At 40.1% G+C, this 19,865-nt stretch overlaps 1 protein-coding gene across 1 annotated transcript in view; it reads left to right on the top strand.

Moving 5' to 3' along the window:
• Nucleotides 1-9,231: 9,231 nt before the first annotated feature.
• slc6a2 (solute carrier family 6 member 2) overlaps nucleotides 9,232-19,865 on the top strand; it is a 31,817-nt gene continuing 21,183 nt past the window's right edge. The window contains exons 1-6 of the mRNA XM_088992977.1: nucleotides 9,232-9,493; nucleotides 9,791-10,200; nucleotides 15,817-15,948; nucleotides 16,463-16,700; nucleotides 18,229-18,367; nucleotides 18,445-18,579. Coding sequence (XP_088849103.1) covers nucleotides 9,903-10,200; nucleotides 15,817-15,948; nucleotides 16,463-16,700; nucleotides 18,229-18,367; nucleotides 18,445-18,579 — 942 coding nt within the window. The 5' untranslated portion in view covers nucleotides 9,232-9,493; nucleotides 9,791-9,902. The remainder of the gene's footprint in view (nucleotides 9,494-9,790; nucleotides 10,201-15,816; nucleotides 15,949-16,462; nucleotides 16,701-18,228; nucleotides 18,368-18,444; nucleotides 18,580-19,865) is intronic.

Here is a 19,865-nt window from a genome sequence, read left to right as displayed (position 1 = left end):
GACCGAGAAAGCGATGCATTTTGGGTACTTTGTTTGGTCTGAAAACTTCGTGTTGATGGCGAAATTAGAAGGAAAACACATAAATAACGCGATACTGAATCGTTGTGTGTTGTACCAAGACTACTATTTGATACTTGTTGACGCACATTCCCAGCAGACAAATCAATTTCCAATCGCCATCTGCTGCATTTTCTGGGATGCTACATTGCTGTCATTGATGGCTCGAATTGATATGGGAGGACTCCTTTAATCGATTGCAAACATTTATGCTTTCCCCTTCAGAACTATTTGAATCATATTCATAACTGGATGAGTAGCAAGAAAGCATCTTCTCCGAATCTGAAGCCATTGTTTTGATTCTCGAGCAAGGCAAAACGTCTTGGCGTGACGAACTGGGGGCGGAACTTTCTTAAAATCCCAAATTCGCAGCTCAATTTGTTGCAGTTTTTATTTTATTTTATTTTATTTTATTTTATTTTAATTTGTTATCATTTTTATTGGTGTTTTGCATTTGACTAAAAATATCAGCCTGCATGTTTTGGGTATTTTAGATTCTATAAAACCTCTTTCTGATGTCAGTTAGGAAACAAAAAATGGTGTCGGTTGTCCTTTAAGTATGGCTAGTGTGTTTGATTACATGAGCATTTAACATTTCTAAACGCAATCCGGTTGTGTTGCGATATGGTCACTACCTGTCAAATTCACACTGTTATTTTTTTCCCCCGTGCTTTAACCATCAAGCTGTTCACTCAGGTATTGTATCTCTTTACACACTGCAAAGTTATTTCATCTTGTTTACGGTTTAAAGGGCAACCGACGTCACTTTTTTGTTTTTTAACTGACATCAGAGAAACGTTTTATAGCATCTAAAATACCCAAAACACGCAGTATGATATTTTTAGTCAAAGCACAACACCAATAAAAATGACTTAAATTGTCCAAAATCTGCAAAAAATTGAGCTGCAAATTGGACATTTTCAGAAAGTCCCGCCCCCAGTTCGTGACGTCACGCCAAGACGTCTTGCATTGCTGGAGAATCCAAACAAATGCTTCAGATTCGGAGAATATGCTTTCTTGTTACACATCCAGTTATGAATATGATTCAAATAGTTCTGAAGAGGAAAGCATATATGTTTGCAATCGATTAAATAATTTATTCCGTGCCATTTTGAGGCAACATTAAGGGGGAATACCTCTCACCCCAAAAAAGAGGCACAAAATGGTGACCTCCAGTGGCCACCTCCGCTTCCACAGGCTGATAAATTCCTTATATGGAGCTTGGATGCCCTCTTCTGGCGGATTTTGGGTGCAACACGGTTCTCAAACCAAACATGTACAGCAAAATACATTGACGTGTTGGAAGGACTGCTACAATGTGTCTTTTTTCGGTCAGGGGGCGGTCCTTTCATGACGTCACGTACGGACTCGTCACCAACTCAAAAACAAGACTTCCTGAATATTCAGAGGGAGTCTTAAAACATAAAATATAGGTATATGCGGTGGAATCTTATTAAAATACGCCCAGTAGAAGTCATTTGAAGCCATTTTACAAATTATGGACACAACTCCGGAGATGTCGGTTGTCCTTTAAATCTATTGATCCAAAGTATGATGTTAGATTTGGCGTGAATCGGGCCATGCTCACTTTTAACCCTGCCCTCTTGACCTTTGCATGTGCGATTTTGAGGTAAATGATTCTCCGGCTGGCGGCTTTATTAAAAGCCCCAGCGTGAAAACAAACTTATGAATTCCACCTTCCAATTGGATTTAACCTTTTCAAAACGTCTCATTTCATTTGGATCCAAGCTGATGGGATCAATGGAGCCATGAGCGCCGCAACCCTTTTAAAGACGCCGGCCGGGCCTTCTTCCTGTGTTCTCCTCCCAACCCACCAAACTCACTGACACACATGCACACGCACTTTCACACACCCTCAGCCATCTTTGCTCTTACATTGTATATTGCTGTATACTTTTCAGCAGCGCCTGAGGGCTGATCTTGTCACAGCAGATTGTGGGAGATACACACCCCCTAATGTGATTTGGTTGGCAGGACCTGGCTGAGGCAGCGTGCAGTCTCAGTTAGGAGCACGGGCGCCTCGCGTGGGCATCGAACGCACGGCGGAGACGGGTCGGCTCAGGGAGGTCAAAGGGGATGGGGCTTGATGTTAAGTGGATTTGGGGTAGACATGCAAACCTCTAGAGCCAGAAGAGGGTGTCCAAGCTCCATATAAGGAATTTATCAGCCCGTGGAAACGGGCTGATTCATTCCTCACAGGAGGTCGGTGGCCATTTTCTGCCTCTTTTGGGGTGAGACATTTCGCTCCAATGTTGCCTCAAAATGGCACGGAATAAATTATTTAATCGATTGCAAACATGTATGCTTTCCTCTTCAAAACTATTTGAATCATATTCATAACTGGATGTGTAACAAGAAAGCATATTCTCCTAATCTGAAGCCATTGTTTTGATTATCCAGCAATGCAAGACATCTTGGCGTGATGTCACAAACTGGGGGCGGGAAATGCCCAATTCGCAGCTCATTTTTTTTGCAGATTTTGGACACTTTAAGTCAATTTATTGGTGTTTTGCATTTGAATAAAAATATCTTACTGCGTGTTTTGGGTATTTTAGATGCTATAAAATGTTTTTCTGATATCAGTTAGGACACAAAAAAGTCACGTCGGTTGTCCTTTAAGTAATGGAAATGGAAGATGAATGTTGATCCACAGCAAATAGGAATTAAATGGACTTATAAAACAAACATATTGAAGCCCCACTCATTTCTGGTAGACTGGCACCTACTAAGGCAGTACACTATGCCTTCTCTCAAGAGTAAACTACTGTAAGTCATTTTTATGAGCACAAAAAATATAAAAATAAAACTAATACAATTGACATTTTTGAAATAATGTCCAAAGTACTTTGAAAATCAATATATAGAATCTTAAAAAAACTTTCTATTCTCCTCCTTTTCACTGTCCCTTGTAATAATGATTAGCATCGGTTAGCTTGTCAGTAGCGCCTTAAGTTTAATCATTACACCTGTTCATGATACAATGGCTAACGTTGCTCATTGCTATTCAAAGGACAGTGGTGCTCCCTATGACTAATTTCTTTCTTTAAAGGACAACCGATGCCTGCGGACAAGTTGTGTCCATAATTTGTAAAATCACTTCAAATGACTTGGACTGAGCGTATTTTACAAAGACGTCACGTCTGGAACGCCACTGACCGAGAAAGAATGTGTCAGTTGTCCTTTAAGGAGCTGTCAAGCACAACATACTTTTCTTGTATGTTACCAATAGTTGATTTATTTGTGTTTTTGAACAAATGTGTAACATTTTCATGTACAATCGTGTACATTGGAATTTAACCAACCTGGATGTGTTTTTGGGATGTGTATCTGTCCGATGATTCAAAATCAGGATATCATGCTGAAAACATCCCATTCCACCGATTGTGGGTATTTTCTTGGAGTGTTCCGTCAAAGGAACAGTTTGTTATTATTTGTGCTTTATGTTCCTGGGTTGGATCGTTCCTGTTTATGACAACGGGATGGTGTTTCAAATATACAGACGCACATCCGTGCACGCGGACAGAAACAAACGCCCACACAAAAAACGCACACACACTACAAAACAATCCGATGAAATCCATAAAAAAAAATGTGCATTAACTGTGCATATTTTGTCATTGTAAAGTAGCTCAAGGTCTTACAAAGTGATGTACGATAATTGATCCAGTATCGGAACATACTGATTATTTGGTTGATGTTTTTATTGCAAACCATCTGGGTCTTTGGCGGGGAAGGTTTTTTTTTTCTCCCATTTTAGCTTTTCTAAAGTCCTTCAAGGCCCAAACAAAAGTTGTAACGATTGGACAGATGTTTATGAAATGGTTTGAGGCAGTTGCTCCTTGTAGCTTTTCCGATTTGAATTGACATTGTAGCCAACTTTTTTTTCCTTTATTTGAAAATATTTGCACACTCAAACCTATACAGTCTATTTGTCCTGATGTCATACTATTTGTGTTTTAACCAAAAATTGGGGCAGCAATTTCCTTCTACGATTGTACCAATGTACATACCTCCTTCTACCACACTTTTCCTTTTTTTTGTATATTTATTTTATTTTATTGAATTAAACAGGCAAAATCATTTTTCAAAATTGGTTGCACAATGTACTGAGACTGCTGGGTGAAAACTCTAGAGAAACATGCGCCAGAAAGCGAACAAATCAAGGATTTAATGAATTGTGTGGGACTGTAGCAAATACAGTAGAGCGTTTTGAATGTTATTCTTTAATTTTCATTCAGAATAGTTGATTGCTATCATTGAAAATCGTTAGCAGCTTGCGAGCATGATAGATTGGCGTAACTTTTCTGTATGTAGCCTGTCAAGCAAACAAATCAATGATTTAATGTATTGTGTGGAACTCTACCAAATAGAGCGTTTGTAATGTTATTCTTTAGTTTTATTTTAGAATAGTTTGTCGTTAGCATTGAAAATCGTTTCCACCTTGCTAGCATGATAGATTGACGTAACTTTTCTGGACGTAGCCTGTCAAGTAAACAAATCAAGGATTTAATGTATTGTGTTGTATTGTGACTGTAGCAAATAGAGTTTGTAATGTTATCAGTTAATTTTCTTTCAGAATACTTCATAGCCAGCATTGAAAATCGTTTGCAGCTCGCTAGCATAATAGATTGGCTTAACTTTCTGTATGTAGCCTGTATATGACATGCAAATATAGTGTTCTGTTTGAAGGTTGTGGTAAGTGCTAGCCAGTTAGCATATCTCATTCGCTTTACTTTGTGATATTATTTTTTTAATTCTATGAATCGACTTTGGAACACAAGGCCCACGAACATCCCCTTTGACTCCTGGGGATTTGTTTTCTGGCAAACTCTCTTCTTTGGGCTCATCAGGGAGTTCCTCCAAACCTCATTGTTACGTTTCCTTATCGTGCCAGATGACACCTTGTTGATTCTCTCCCGACATTATTCTCTCAGTGTAGTGATTGTTCCCTGTTTCCTGCATAATAGCTTGTACAAACAGTGAAGTACGGGCCTGGGCAGGTCCGTCTGAAACTTTGGTGGTGTGATGGTGGCTATCTGCACAACTGGTTTATTTTCTTGTCCCTGTGCTTTGGGTGGTTCATGAGTGTGTGTACTTGCAGATGGCATTCGTTGGACGAAATGCAGCAAGTGAATCACCGGTCAGTGGCAAGAGCTGTGAAATACACAGTTTAATACTATTATATATTGTAAAAATAATAATCTTCACGTGTCTAAATTGTGCATACGATCATTTTAAGAGGACCTCATTCACAGATTAGGTTAGCTAATAATAATACATTTAATTTCCAAGCGCCTTTCTGAACACTCAAGGACACTTTACAATCAAAAAAACAACACACAGAACAATAAAAACCATAAATAAAATGACAAATAATAAAATAGCTAATTGAACGAGACCATGAATGCAATTTTAAACAGATGGGTTTTGAGGTGGGATTTGAAAGTAGGAAGGGAATCAATATTACTAAACTAATAGCATTGAGTTATTTGTTGTTTATTCTTCTTCCAGCTATTTATGAACATTTTTATCTTGATTTAACGAAGCTAAATTGCACTGTGGCAAAGTAAACAGTAAGACACCAATTGGTGAAGATTTAGCTTCATGGATGTCATGGATGATGAGTTCATTATGACATTGAAAAAAGCCCTTTCGTGTCCTTCATCCTTCATTTAATCAAGGGATTTTCCAACAAAAAAAAAAACATTGTCAGAGGACATGGCCAGCGCTTCATCGGCACCCAAACAAGAAAAAAACAAAACCCGAACATATTCGGGAATGGCGCTCTGTCATATTCTCAATTCCCAAATAAATTTGTGAATGGCAGTGAAAGGTTGGGCAGCTCCGAAGCTAGCAAAAATAGCACATAATATTGCCATTTTATGAGGTTATTATGAATCCACACGTTCATCGTAAAAAATTGAACAGTTTAATGACAGTATTTCTTAAATTTTGTTCAAGTCACTAGTCATTTCTTGGCCAATGTCACCATCTAGTGAACGTTTAGTAATATCACACCACACTCATCAAATGGTGAGTATATTTTTGCTTTGTTTCAATGCTGCTGTACCGATGACCATTTTGTGTCTAGGAGCCTTTTCCTGAGCATCTTCATCTTTATTAAGTTCATAGAGTTGCTTTTCTGTAGCCACAAGGGGACACATGCCAGTGTCTTATTGTGCCGGTCCCAAGCCCGGATAAATACAGAGGGTTGTGTCAGAAAAGGCATCCGACGTAAAAGCTTGGCCAAAACAAATATGCGGATCAAACCTCTGAAGATGGAGGACACTGATTTGCTGTGGCGACCCCTTGAAGGGAAAGCCTAAAGTAAAGAAGAAGAAGATTTTCCGACAATTATCTGCTTCCAACTTGAGAAGTCTGGAGTAGGACCTCAGAACATGAAAGGAAATGTAAGTATGAACTCTAAAAACCCACTGATAGTCCAAAATCTTCTACGTGCAAGTAGGGTAGTACGCATGCAGGTCAACAAAGGTAAAAGGCAGAAGGTTGTGACTTAAGCTGGATGCTCCAGAGGTTCATGGTGTGACTGCGGAGAGGCTATGTCTTGTTTCATTACCTTCTTGTCTTGAAGGTCAACAACGGCAGCGACGAAAAACATTAAGAACGGGGGGGGGGGGGGGGCAAGTGCGCTGGAGGTAAAGGAGGACTGAAATCAACATGACTTTTTAAAGCGGTAATGTTACAACTGCAAATGTAATCGCTTCCGTCAGCCGCTGCGGCCGCCTGTCGTCGTCTGCGTCGCACCTGGTTCCTGGTGCTTGATAAGGCAGATGCACAACAGACCAAACAAACAGAAGTCACTCAGGAAAAAAGAAAGAAAAAAAAAGATCAGTAATATAATCTTTTCTTGTTACCTGCTCCCTTCACTGCAGTTAATCAATCTCCACACAACACAACAACCGAGCCTATTAGGCTTTTATAAAACAAACCCCTGAAGAGCAAAGGGGACAGTCATTGACTTTAATGGGATGAACTGATCAACCATATCTAATAGAAATCATTCCCCCTGGCAAAAGCTGATGTGCAATTGAATTACGTGTGGAACACAATGCTTTTACTGCTTCTTCGAAAAACCCTAATTTGATCACTTTAGTGCAGAGAAGAAACAGATCAAGTTCATAATGTAAACAATATTTTTTGGAAGTTACAGAAAATATATGTATATATTTTTTGTGAAATGCCTAATGACACCTCAAACTCAATATCAAATGGCACCATCAAATATTTTGCATAGGCGATATGTTTCAATCCAATTCACATAATTATTACATAATGATACTGTCAGGTACACCAAGTAGACATTTACAGTAAAGTATCGTTATATCGATATTCTCGGGAGTCTGAAAAAATATCAATATAACCAGACTATCGATATATCCAATCCTGCGCCGAACTGCATTAAAAGTGGGCAATAAATGGGGGATCTTTGATATGGCATGTAATTTTCTCCTTGAGTTCATGGATTGCGTCTCTCGTACGATTTTGTACTGTAGTGAAGTGAAAAAATAAACTTATGCATTAAATAAAAATGTCTTTACACTTTTTTAATGACTATTTCTTTTCAAAAATTCAACCAATGCAAAATCCTCATGTTCTATACACACGAGAGAAACCACTAACGCCAGCATGTACATAAGTCTGAAAAAACAGTAATTATTGCAAGCGATAAAAAGATATCTGAATACAACACAATTAAATACATGAATGGAAAACAAAAACTGCAACGTTTACATTACTTACGTTGATAAAGTATTCTGCGGCACGTCAAACTCTTTTGCAATAGAAGATTTGCTACTTGTTGGATTGTCCGCCACAGCCACTATTGCCTTGTACTTCGTTTCGATATCACAATTCTTACGTTGCCCCAGGTTCAAATTGGTGTTGAACAACTGTATATAAAAAGACTATGTTTCAGATGCTATTGCAGCAGTAATGAAAGATGTGAGCTCTGCTACACCGTTTTTATAGTGCTCAAGGATTACAGTGCAAGACACGAAAGTTGGTCACGTGACCAACGGTGTTACAGATAAAGATTTCGCTAATGGTGGTACTGTATTGAAATCCTTAAGCAAATTTCGATTCAGCTTTAAGCTGCTTTTGAATCAAAATAAGCAGACCAAATTGGCTGGCGGGAGAGGAAAAGGGCATCGTAGTAACCGGATTATCGTAATAACCGGGTATCCTACTAACCGGAACTAATTATATCATAAAAGACTAGTAATTTGATGGGAAATGAAAATAGCATAAGCAGTACTATAGATATAACCGATATCAAAGTCAAAGTCAGCTTTATTGTCAAGTATGCTAATATGCATGACATACAGCACAGATATCGATATAACGAGACTTTACTGGAATAATAAAAAGGAACGAAAGAGTCACTCCAGTGGTCTTTTTTGTCTCGCAACTTTATTTCATCCTTACATGTTCGCCCAATCTTTCGACAGCTCCTCTACTTATTTAGTTCATAGCCATCTGATAACACACAATGTACACGTCTGATAACACACAGTGTACTTGTTTACTAATCATTTCATACATGTTCCTGAAGGATAAAGTCACTTGTCCATCAATATTCCTTATCCGCAGTCTTCACGCTCTTCTTTTGTGCTTGTGAGCATATGAACTTCCGTGCTTTGACATCCATGTCTCTTGTCTGTGGTTCGCACTCTGTAGTCAACTTTTACATTTCAGGTCATACCCAAGCTGGCCCCTTCGAAGTAACATTTCTTGTATGATCATTCATAGCAGGCAATCATCACAACAAGAATAGAGTGAATACAAAGGAAAGGAATATAATCATACATATTATCACAGCAAATGAATAATAACTTCAAAAATAATTCTAACAAATACACGATCTATCTTATCAATCAGCGAGCAGAAGTACAACTGGTTGTTTGTGTTAGTTGTGATATTTTAAATTCTGTTGTGTTTAGATCCAAAGTTTATCGTGGTGGAAAACAATAAGCAAATATACGGACAATATTTCAATATGAAATTGACAAGGGGTGCACCAAAATTCGCGAAAGGGAGGGGGTGGGTGCAACACGATTGCGTTTGGGAAGGACTTTTTTATTCACGGAAATAAATCTTGACAGAATGCATACCCATGAAGCTTTTATGAGAACGTGGGCTCCTCATTGCACAACAACAAAATAAATAAATACAGGAAAAAGTACATCCAGTCGAAAGTGGAGACAAAGTGGCCAATTATGGGACATCGATCACGTGGATGGAAAACCCGGTAGAGGAAAAAAAAATCCTCTTTTATTAGCGTCTCTGGTTGGAGGAAGGCGAGTCTTAAAAGTTTCTTCAGGATGGGCCAGCTGTCTGCAGACGCATCCAGAGCAGAGGGACACCGGGTCATGGAGACTTGTACTTAAGTTACTAAGTACGTACGTGTTTTGACGCCGTCTTCATCTTATATCGTCTTACCAACAACCTATGATATTTTCTTTCTGATGCGTTCAAGAAATTATTTTCTAAATTGAGTATTTCGTATTTTTTTGGTGCGTTTACAAACACCTTTCTCGAGTCTTGATTCGTATTTCTTATAAAAAGTATATATTTGTGGGTAGCACGGGCTAAAAAAATCCACAGTAGTCAAGTGTATTTCTCTGCGCGCTTAATGGCGCAACTTTTACGCACGATCACTTAACCTTTCCCCCACCTACTTTGCCCTTCGCAGCCCATGTACGCGAAGGTGTCACCGGCTCTTTTTCCCGTGGAGAGCACCCACCCGCTCGCACACCGCCCGCACGACGCGCCGAGTGGACCTTGAGTGCGCACCTTTTCCAAAGATGAACATCCAAGTTGTGCCCGAGAACAAGCTCTCGTCGGTGGCCCCGCTCAAACAATGCAACGTGGAAAAAAAGGAGGTCGAACTATTGTTGGTCAAGGACCAGAATGGCGTGCAGTACACCAGTTCGTCCATCGTTCCGGCAACCAACCGATACAACGGACCACCCGGGTCCAACTCCGAGGAGGAGCGAGAGTTGTGGGGCAAGAAAATTGACTTTCTGCTCTCGGTCATCGGTTTCGCCGTCGACTTGGCGAATGTTTGGAGATTCCCTTACCTGTGCTACAAAAATGGCGGGGGTGCGTACCACACACTTTCAATGCATGCAATTCATAAACAAACATGATTTGATCCATTAATGTTCACTTTAGGATCATGTGTTTGAATGCGCAGTGCATTAAAAACACCTGTCATAAAATGGAGGCGAGACCACCTGGCTTTAATACACACCATTTCAGTTTCAGTGACCTAAACTATACATATATCTGGTCTGGGATGCTTGTGATACCATTTTGATAAAGAAATAATAATCTTCACTGTTTTACCAGATAAGGATTTTTTTTCCGATTTCAGTGTTAAAGCTAACTTCTATTCAGCGAGGTAAGCACATATTTAGAGTGTTGCATCTTAATACGACCATGTGTTGTGCATTTTTCTTTATTTAGAAAACATTAACATTGGAAACAACCATATACACTATTTAGCATGAAGTGCTTAGCTACATTCTAGTGTGTTTAAACGTACAAAAACCGTTTCCAAAGCTTTATTGAGTTAAATTACAAGGGCAATCTCTCAGCACACCATCAAACAAAAATATCAGAAAGAACATGAATATTGAAATTGTGACGATCTTTTACTCACGAATTCATTAACTCACTGTGACTTGCTTGATTGAAGATATAGATATGCTTGAAAGAAGCCATATTTTTTCATCAATAGCAACAGGTGGAAATGGGGAATTTTTCTACATTTTGTTACGATATGTCACGTCAGAAATAGGGTCAATCCGGAAATGTACTCTGAACATGTATAGCTTCACTTTGACTGTTCAGAAACTCTGAGAAATGTCAAAGTTGCAAATTTCCTCATTGTGGGACGATTAAAGGCTTTCCGATTCTGATTCTGAAGTATGTTGCCGCATGTCAAAAAAGGAATGCCGGTGTATGCTCTACGTACCCAATGGGACATGTTGGTAACACAATCACTCAATTGCGATGGAAAGAGTTGAAGCACGAGCTACTGATTGGTTTATAAAATCAGTCGCGTTTAGAGATTAATGGGAGAGGAGTGGTCTGTGGTTCTCTGAACATACACCCTCTCAGTGGTCTCAGGGTGTCAGAGTGAATTTGCGAAAGGACCTCATATTAGTCATTCCAAATCATTGTAGGACAAATTCTATGAGAAATTGGAAATTCAAAAGCTAGACGAGTCTTAAAAAAGTTCATTCTTTATTATTGTATTGCCCAAAAAAATCAGACCACGACTTCCATTAAAGATGGTTGGTCAGTGCAATGCCAAAGTATCCATACAGCAAAGCGAATTTCTGTGCTTGTATTCATATAAAAATGTAGTGCGAATTTGGAACCGTCTTTAACTCATTTATTGCCGACGATGTGCAAAAATGTGTCCACTCCAGTGCCAGGATTTTTGTCATTTTCACTGAAATTACAGGACCCACAGAATATTGAGTTTAAGGACTACATTAACATTCAATGCAGCGTAAGAAACCTTAGACTCTTATTTCATCAGAAAAAAAGTTAATTCCCAAGTTATATGAGTCTGGAGTTATCTGAGCTTGAAATGGGGGCTGCTGTACAAAAGGCAAATGTTGCCACCTTGGGGGAGGGAAAAACATATCCAGAGCTCTGACCAGTGCTTTATCGGCACCCTTCCCCGTAAGAAAAAGAAAAACCTGAACAAATTCCGGAATGTCGCTACACGTCATGCTATTCAATTCCCAAATAAAATTGAGAATGGCAGTGAATGAGTGAAAAGGATACTGGAATTAATGCATGATCTCCCACCACATGTTTGAGAAGGTCCGCCAGAGTTGTGTCTACCTCGTATTTCATTTCATGAGTGTTTTGCGATGTCCAGTTTCTTAAATGTTTCAGTAATGGATATCAAACCTACTTGTGGAGAATGTTTTTCTCACAACAGATAGACATGAGCCAGCTGTAATCTTCCAACCGGGCTGTGGTTTTTCGTGGCTATGGTGCAATAGGTACATGTCAGAAATGCATTATCAAACCCCCAAGGCCCATCCTTTGATGGAGGAGCCTTGACAAGCAAATTCCAAACGGTCCACAAGATTGTGAGTTTAGGATACGCTCCAAGCACTTCATAGCCAGTTATGTCGCCGCTCGCTCAAAAGTCAATAACTCGGTGGGTTTGGCAGTTTTGGCAAGGATTCAATTGTGGATGATTTACTCAGGGCGATGGACTCCCCGGAGATTTAATGGATGGAGTTTTATATGACAGTGAACGCATCGCCTTACTGTTGTGTGCACAGTTTATCGTACATTTTCACCGATTTTGCCAAGGTCTAATCTGCGGATGACAGCAATGAAAATAAAAATGGTAAAAAACATCTATCTGACTCTGTGACATTTAGGGCAGATGAAGGGGAAGAACGATACCGTCTCGTCGCTCTTCTCAGAGTTCCTTATCTCCAGACATGATCAAGGCCGATTTCCTCCTGTGCTTGTGTGGGGCATTGGTCATGGTCTTGATCCCCTGACATTTCTCATGGGAGTTGAACCGACACCAGCGTTGCCTCTATTGTCTGTGTGTATTGTAAAATTATTTATCCTACTTTAACCCTTTTCCTATTCCTTTTGGTTTTGTCCAATCCTGACTACAATATGCACATTTAATTTAAAGATCCTGCCTGAGTGTGTCATTCCAGTTTGTGTCGTTAAAAGAAGCCCGCAAGGCCATGATACTGTCATTATTGCATCCTTGCACTGCGCATTCCCGGGCTTACTTTTTTTTGCAGGAGCCTCTAAAACATTATTGTAAGCGATAAACCACATTGTAGCCAGATGCCCCTGAATGGCGAGAGCAATGATGAAGAGAACCGTGTCTTCTTTGACAGTTTTGTAGCAAAAGTCTAAAAAAAAACAGTCTCCAGTGTGATAATAGGCGCCAGAACATTTTCTCTAGAGGGTTATTCAATTCTGCTTTGGGGCGTCCGGGAACGGTGACTCGAGTTTTGAGGAAGAGTTTCAAAATATTATCCAGTCCACTGTCAAAATGTGTCCATGAAAGGTATCTGAGGGAGCTTTCTTGGGAAATCGAAAAGCTGATGTGCGATGTGGAATTCCAGTAACAGGGAGACACAAGCTTTCACTTCCACTGTCCAACATCACTTGTCCCGATTGAGTGGACTGACCCTAACCCTATTGCTCTTCTTTGCGATTGACATGTCTGAGGTAGTCCAGAAAAGTTGAAGGTGTCCAACCTCCCTCAACAAGATGTTGTCCAACCTTGATTCTGGGCCTCGACACTCATGTACCTGTTACAGTCAGCTCGTTGTTTTTTTATTTCCAGGGACTGGACATTGACGAGTGGTGGGGTAAGAAGAGGAAGTAACTTTTTTTTGTTTCATTTTGTTTTTGACAAAAACTACCCCGTTAGATTCTCATTTGCGCTTTGTTGGGTTTGTTAATTTCTCTGGATTGGTCCTTAGGTGGTTCGGTATACAGTTTACTGTCCAACTGCATGATGTGGACGATTGTGTATTTGAAGGAGGAGCTATGATGGATTGGATTTTAGCAAACATGCTAATGTCATTATCATGGTCATGTCAGTGGGGAGTGACGAGTCTTTAAAAGTGCTAAACACGCCAACTGTGCACCAATTACACCCGTGTGTGATCGCCTTTAGTGTGGCAGAAGGATTAAACACATCCATATGAACTTTATACCGTACCTTACTCACGATAAAGCACAAAAGAATGCTAGACGTCAGTGGCACACATTTGGAATCTCGCCTTCCAAGTCTTATATTTATGCTTGAAATAGCAAAGTCCACATTTGAAATCACTTGGAAAATAACGTTTGAGGGTTACAACCTGTTCCGCATCAATACACGACAGTCTGATGGTTCGTGGAAAGTTTGGGATTGATTTTATGAGTTGGTAACGTTTGAAGGTCCCATAAAACTGGCGGTTCACTCAGCACGTTCAAGATAACAAACGACGTAGAGATTCACCTGAGGGATTTAACAGCTGCTTTTATTCAGGCGTATGTCTTCTGTTTTGAAAGATTTTTAAGCGGCAACATGTGCCTCCTTTTGAACACCAGGCTATGTTTTGGTTGGCGTTAAATGTTCTGGAGGATTCTTTCCCCCCGTTGTCCATGAGAAAGACAGTTTTACAACTCAGCTGTTTTCTTGTACGAACATCCCTTTCTAGTGAAAGCAAAAACTTTGGACAATAAAAGTTAAAATGGGGTTCTATGCAAGGTGGTTTGAGACAGATAGATGGTGGACTTTCATTTTATGGCAAAGGAAAAACAAAACCTTGGAACTGATATTTGGATGGACAGACACACTGTTGAATGGTACTTGAGGGACAGATTGGCCTTGGGTCTGGGTCGCCAACCTAGTTTCCAAAGGCACCAGGTTATGACTATTTGAGTAACCTGAAGACCTGTTACAGAGGTCTAAGTTGGTGCCCTATTAGGCAGCCGTCAGCCAGTATTCTCATGAGCCTTGCTTGTTTTGTTGATTTTGTGTTTTATTATGTCACTTTGAGTTGTGTGCAATATGGAATGGATCCGGTTTTTCAGCACTTTTGGCCACGGCATTCATCAAGGAAGAGAGTCTGCTGAGTGGTTACGCCTTTTCGACAGCATGACTATGTCAGTACCGTTTTTTATTTGGGAGGAATTTCGGTGCCCTTTGACTGTCATCGCTGGGCAGCTCAGGACGATTGTGCATTTTTGCGCCAGGAATGGGCAGCATCTTCACAGCCCAGCTTTGTTCGGCGAAAAGGTCAGTGCTGTTGGACAGTCTGTGGCTGAAAGGATGCATGGCTTGAGGAACCCGCGATGAGAAGAAAGGAGCGTCAGCGTAAATTTCTCCACTGCGAGACAAATCTAATCTAATCAAATACTGTTCTAAAAATAGCTCACTTAGTCACGTTAGTGGCGAATTAAAATTGGATTTCATTGCGATCTAGAAGAAATGATTACCTCTGGAGATCGATAAAAATAAAGCTGTGCATATTGCTATTTGTTTCCTATGTGGTTGTATTAACCTTTTAAGTAAATGAAAATTATTATTTCTGAATAATGAAATATCATTTTAGGTCAGTTGATCATGTTTATTTTAGAAGAATGCCAAACTAATCAGTCTTTCAAAAAGCTTAATGAACCCGGAAATAGCTGCACAATAGTTACTATCGAGGGGGTCAAGAGGTCTTAACTCCGCTATTATACTGGTCTGCCAATCATATTAGCCCACGGCAAAAAGCTATTTATTACTGTACATAACGTGTCGTTTGTAACATGAGGGAAAATCTAATTACTGAAGATCATTTCCTCGTGCCGCGTATCAAACCTCTGAAGATGGAGGACAGTGATTCGCTGTGGCGACCCATTGAAGGGAAAAGCCGAAAGGAAAAGAAGATTTCCTCGTGCCGCGTGCCAGTCATGCCTGAATTACGCACGCGTTGGCGTTACTCGAATGTCAAATTGGCCGCCTCTCTTCAACATACAAGCCCTCAGGCTTGTTCTACCGTCAACCTGTTGCCTCTAATTGTCATTAATGGTCTTGTTCCGTTACTTAATTCTATTGTCCACCAAATGACTGTGACATTTCCACATCATTATGTCACACATCCACAGGGTGCTTATGCTCACTTGATTCTCTTTTTTTTCCTCTCAAACGCAATTATTTCTCTTTTTCAGGAGCTTTTTTGATCCCTTATATTCTTTTCTTGGTCATCGCGGGGATGCCACTGTTCTACATGGAACTGGCTTTGGGCCAGTACACAAGGGAGGGGGCGGCCACCGTGTGGAAGATCTGCCCCATCTTTAAAGGTGAACTAGAATTTGCACAACACTCATTAACTCATTCACTGCCAAACGTGCAAAAATGTGTCCACTCCAGTGCCAGGGTTTTTTCATTGTCACTCGATTTCCAGGACCTACGGAATATTGAGTTTTAGGACTACATAAACATTCAATGCAGCATAAGAAACCTTAGACACTCTTCTTTCATCAGAAAAAAGTTAATTCCTAAATTATATGAGTCTGAAGTTATATGAGCTTAAAATGAAGGCAGCTGTCAGAAATACAAGGCAATATATTGCATATTGGTTTGTATAGGGATTTAACAAGCTGAAGCCGGAACAAACCACAAACATTGAAAAAAGAGAAATGCAGCCCCCTTGAGGAAAGGAAAAACAAACCTTTCCAGAGGCCTTGGCCAGCCGTTTATCTGCACCCAAACATGAAAAAAAAACAAAACCCAAACAAATTCGGGAATGGCGTTCTACGTTGTAATCATAATGCAGGTAAAATTGTAATTATTGCATAAATCATTCCCACGCAGGCGTAGGTTACACAGTGATCGTCATCGCCCTTTACGTGGGCTTCTACTACAACGTCATCATCGCCTGGTCGCTCCACTACCTGTTCTCCTCCATGACCCGCGAGCTGCCGTGGCTGAATTGTGACAACCCCTGGAACAGTCCCAACTGTACCAGCCCCCAAGCCATCAATGGCTCGGTCTTGGGCAATGGTACCTCGTACGCCAAGTATAAGATCACCCCAGCAGCAGAGTATTACGAGTAAGTCAGGTTTAATACTTACGTACGTACGTAGTATGATGAAGTGTCATTCATGTTATTGTATATTTGATCAGTTTTGATATTTCAAGAAAGCATAACATCACATCGATGAAAAGGTCTCTTCAGCTATCATCTGTACTTCTTTGAAGGTGTCGGACGTTTCGCTCCTCATCCGAAGACCTTCGTCAGCAAACTAAAGTAGTCCACTGCTCTCTCAACCTTAGAGCAGGGACCTATCAGAGCAGAGGTCTGGCACCGCCACCTCTGTCCATTAGGGATATAAATAGGGCCAGAGTTACCAGCACAACTTTAGGTCGCTGACGAAGCTTTTCGGATGAGCAGCAAAACGTCCGACAGCTTCAAAGAAGTACAGTTGACGGCTGAAGAAACCTTTTCATCGATGGACCACTCATGTACAACTGAGAGCCTACACAGGCGCATAACATCACATCAAAAGTGGCCTTTATCTTATCGATTTTTACAGTCTCTGGCAAATTTTCATAATCTCATGAATCTCTAGTCAATGACATGCTTAATTTCAATATTGTGGTCGTTTGACATTTTTCTTTTGTATCTTCATAACATACCTACATGACCTAATGTGTTTTGGTTCTATTTGTGGTTCTGGTATGTCTGCCTTGTGCATTTCTGAAGTTCCTCGCTATTGTCCAAGGAATGCTCAGGAAGTTTGTGTGATTGCTCTGACACATGGAAAATGAGAGGGAGCTCCGCTAAGTGTGCTGACGCTGCCGTGATGGGAGCTTCAGTGGAAGTTCAACTTGCACTGGTGACTCCTCCAAGCCGTAGTTCTTTTAGCTCCACCCCTCCATTATGTCCTCCAAGGGTCATGTTAAATTTACGACAAAATATGATTGAAAGTGCATTTGTATGTCGATTGTTATTGTTGTTCTATGAGCATTTGTGGATTATATATATATTTTTTAATTGGGTCTTCTTCAATAGTTCCTCTGGGGTTTTACGAGCTCACTGTATTGAAATTGGTTTGTTTCTTCAACATGCCATTGTGAAGTCGTGTGTCTATTGCTGTTGTTTACTCAACATTCAACAAGCCTTGGTCTGAGGATGTGTTGCTTGAAAAGAGGACAGTTATTCCATGCCAAAAACAGTGTGATGTTACTTCTGTAGCCAGTGTATCATTTATAATCTGATTTCCCAAGTGTTTGGATAAAAGGAAATGTTTTCAAATAAAGGTCGCAAAGATCAGTTCATATAAAACACATTCCGTACATATTAGATAGCATGAAGCGAGGTGTTCGCGAACCGTATAAATGCCCCGTGTCCGTGATTAGAGAATTGACAGCAGGTGGAGGACGTGGTCCAATAATACACAATGACTTAATGATTGGGGCAAAAAAGTCTCTACTGATTTTGTATTTGACATTCAATGTCTTGGTCATTTTGTGTCGACTCTCAATCAAAGCCAATTCTTACCTGGCTTGGACAATTATCACTTTAAGACTGGATCGGTTAATCACAGTTTGTCCGATTTGCTTTTGTGCCAACGAAGACGCGGCGTACTGCACCTCCACCAGAGCAGAGGTATTGAGGACCTGGGCCTCCCCCGCTTGGAGCTGTCGTTGTGCCTGGTGGTGGTGGTTTTCATCCTCTACTTCAGCCTGTGGAAAGGCGTCAAGTCCTCGGGGAAGGTGGGAGCCCGCTCATATCTTTCTCTTGCTCTACTCGCCTCACGGTTCTGTTTCAAATGTGTCTGGTTTTTCCTTAGGTGGTGTACATCACAGCCACCATGCCCTACGTGGTCCTCTTTGTGCTGCTCATTCGAGGAATCACCTTGCCAGGGTCAATGGATGGCATCCGGGCCTACTTGCACATCGACTTTAAGAGGCTCAACAATCTGGAGGTCAGAAAAAAGACATACCAGCTAAATGCATGAATTGAATACAAATGACATTTTCCTACTGTGATTAGGTAGAATGTGTTTTTGGTTGGAATTTTGTCGGCTGTTTTTCTGCGGTTGTTGTTGATACTTTAGGCTTATCTCGTCATGATATTGGATTGGAATGTATTTACCTTTATTAGTCTCGCAGTGGAGAAATTTACATTTTGCAGTAGCAAAGTTAAGAAAGAAGTAGAAAAAAAACAAAATACAGGAGCCGCTGTAGAGGCAGCAACTCTCGCGGCGCCATCTTGAAATAAAAAGAACAAGAAAAAACAAAATAATTAATATGACGACACAAATATATATAGTGACTCACTCGTATATTTTTTACCACAGTTTTTACACTTCCCGATGCAGCAGTAATTTTCTAAAAATTTTATTTATTTATTTGTTTAGGTCGGGCCCATCCAGGGTGTTAGTGGCTGAGTTCAGGCAATTTGTCATCCAAGTATTACCATAATTTATCTATATTCAATCTGTAAGAAAAACAAACATTTAAGCAAATTGTAGGAAATATTTTGTACTCAATACGAGGAATGGTTGTTTTTTTTATATGTACATATGGGCCAGGTCATTTTTAGATTAGGTTAAAATATTTAAATTGAAATGTAAAGTTCTTTATTTTAAGTATAACATATTGATTGTCCACTCCAGTGCCAGGGTGTTTGTCATTTTCACTCAAATTCCACAAAATATTGAGTTTAAGGACTACATAACCATTCAATGTGGCGTAAGAAATGTTAAACTATCTTCATTCATCAGTAAAAATACGTTAATTCCTAAGTTATATGGGTCTGGTGTTATTTGAGCCTGAAATGGGGGAGGCTTTACAAAAGGCAAATGCCGCCCCCTTGTGGGAGGGAAAACATTGCCAGTGGTCTGACCAGCGCTTTATCAGCACCCCTCCCACCCTTGCAAGAAAAACCAAAACCTGAACAAATTTGGGAATGGCGCTCCACGTCATGTTTTCAATTCCAGAATAAATTTGGAAATGGCAGTGAATTAGTTAATGTTGTGTAACAGGTGGAGGTGGGTGATGAGTGGACAGAAAAAAAAAGAATTAAAGGCAAACACATATAATAACTCAACAATTATTTCAGAATTTGATATTATAAGATAAATGAAAAAAGTACCTAAGGCATTTTATTGTACATATGACAAAAAATAAACAGTAGAATCAATGCAAGCTCGAGTCTAAAGGTCTCGATCTCGGCAGGGATGTTTTGAGAAACAAAGGGGTCCATACT

This window comes from Hippocampus bargibanti, linkage group LG03 (genome assembly GCF_051943395.1).
Source record: "Hippocampus bargibanti isolate YZ-2025 linkage group LG03, ASM5194339v1, whole genome shotgun sequence".
Classification (NCBI taxonomy): domain Eukaryota; kingdom Metazoa; phylum Chordata; class Actinopteri; order Syngnathiformes; family Syngnathidae; genus Hippocampus; species Hippocampus bargibanti.
Note: the sequence above shows the minus strand (reverse complement) of the source record. Positions and strands in the feature narration are given on the sequence as shown.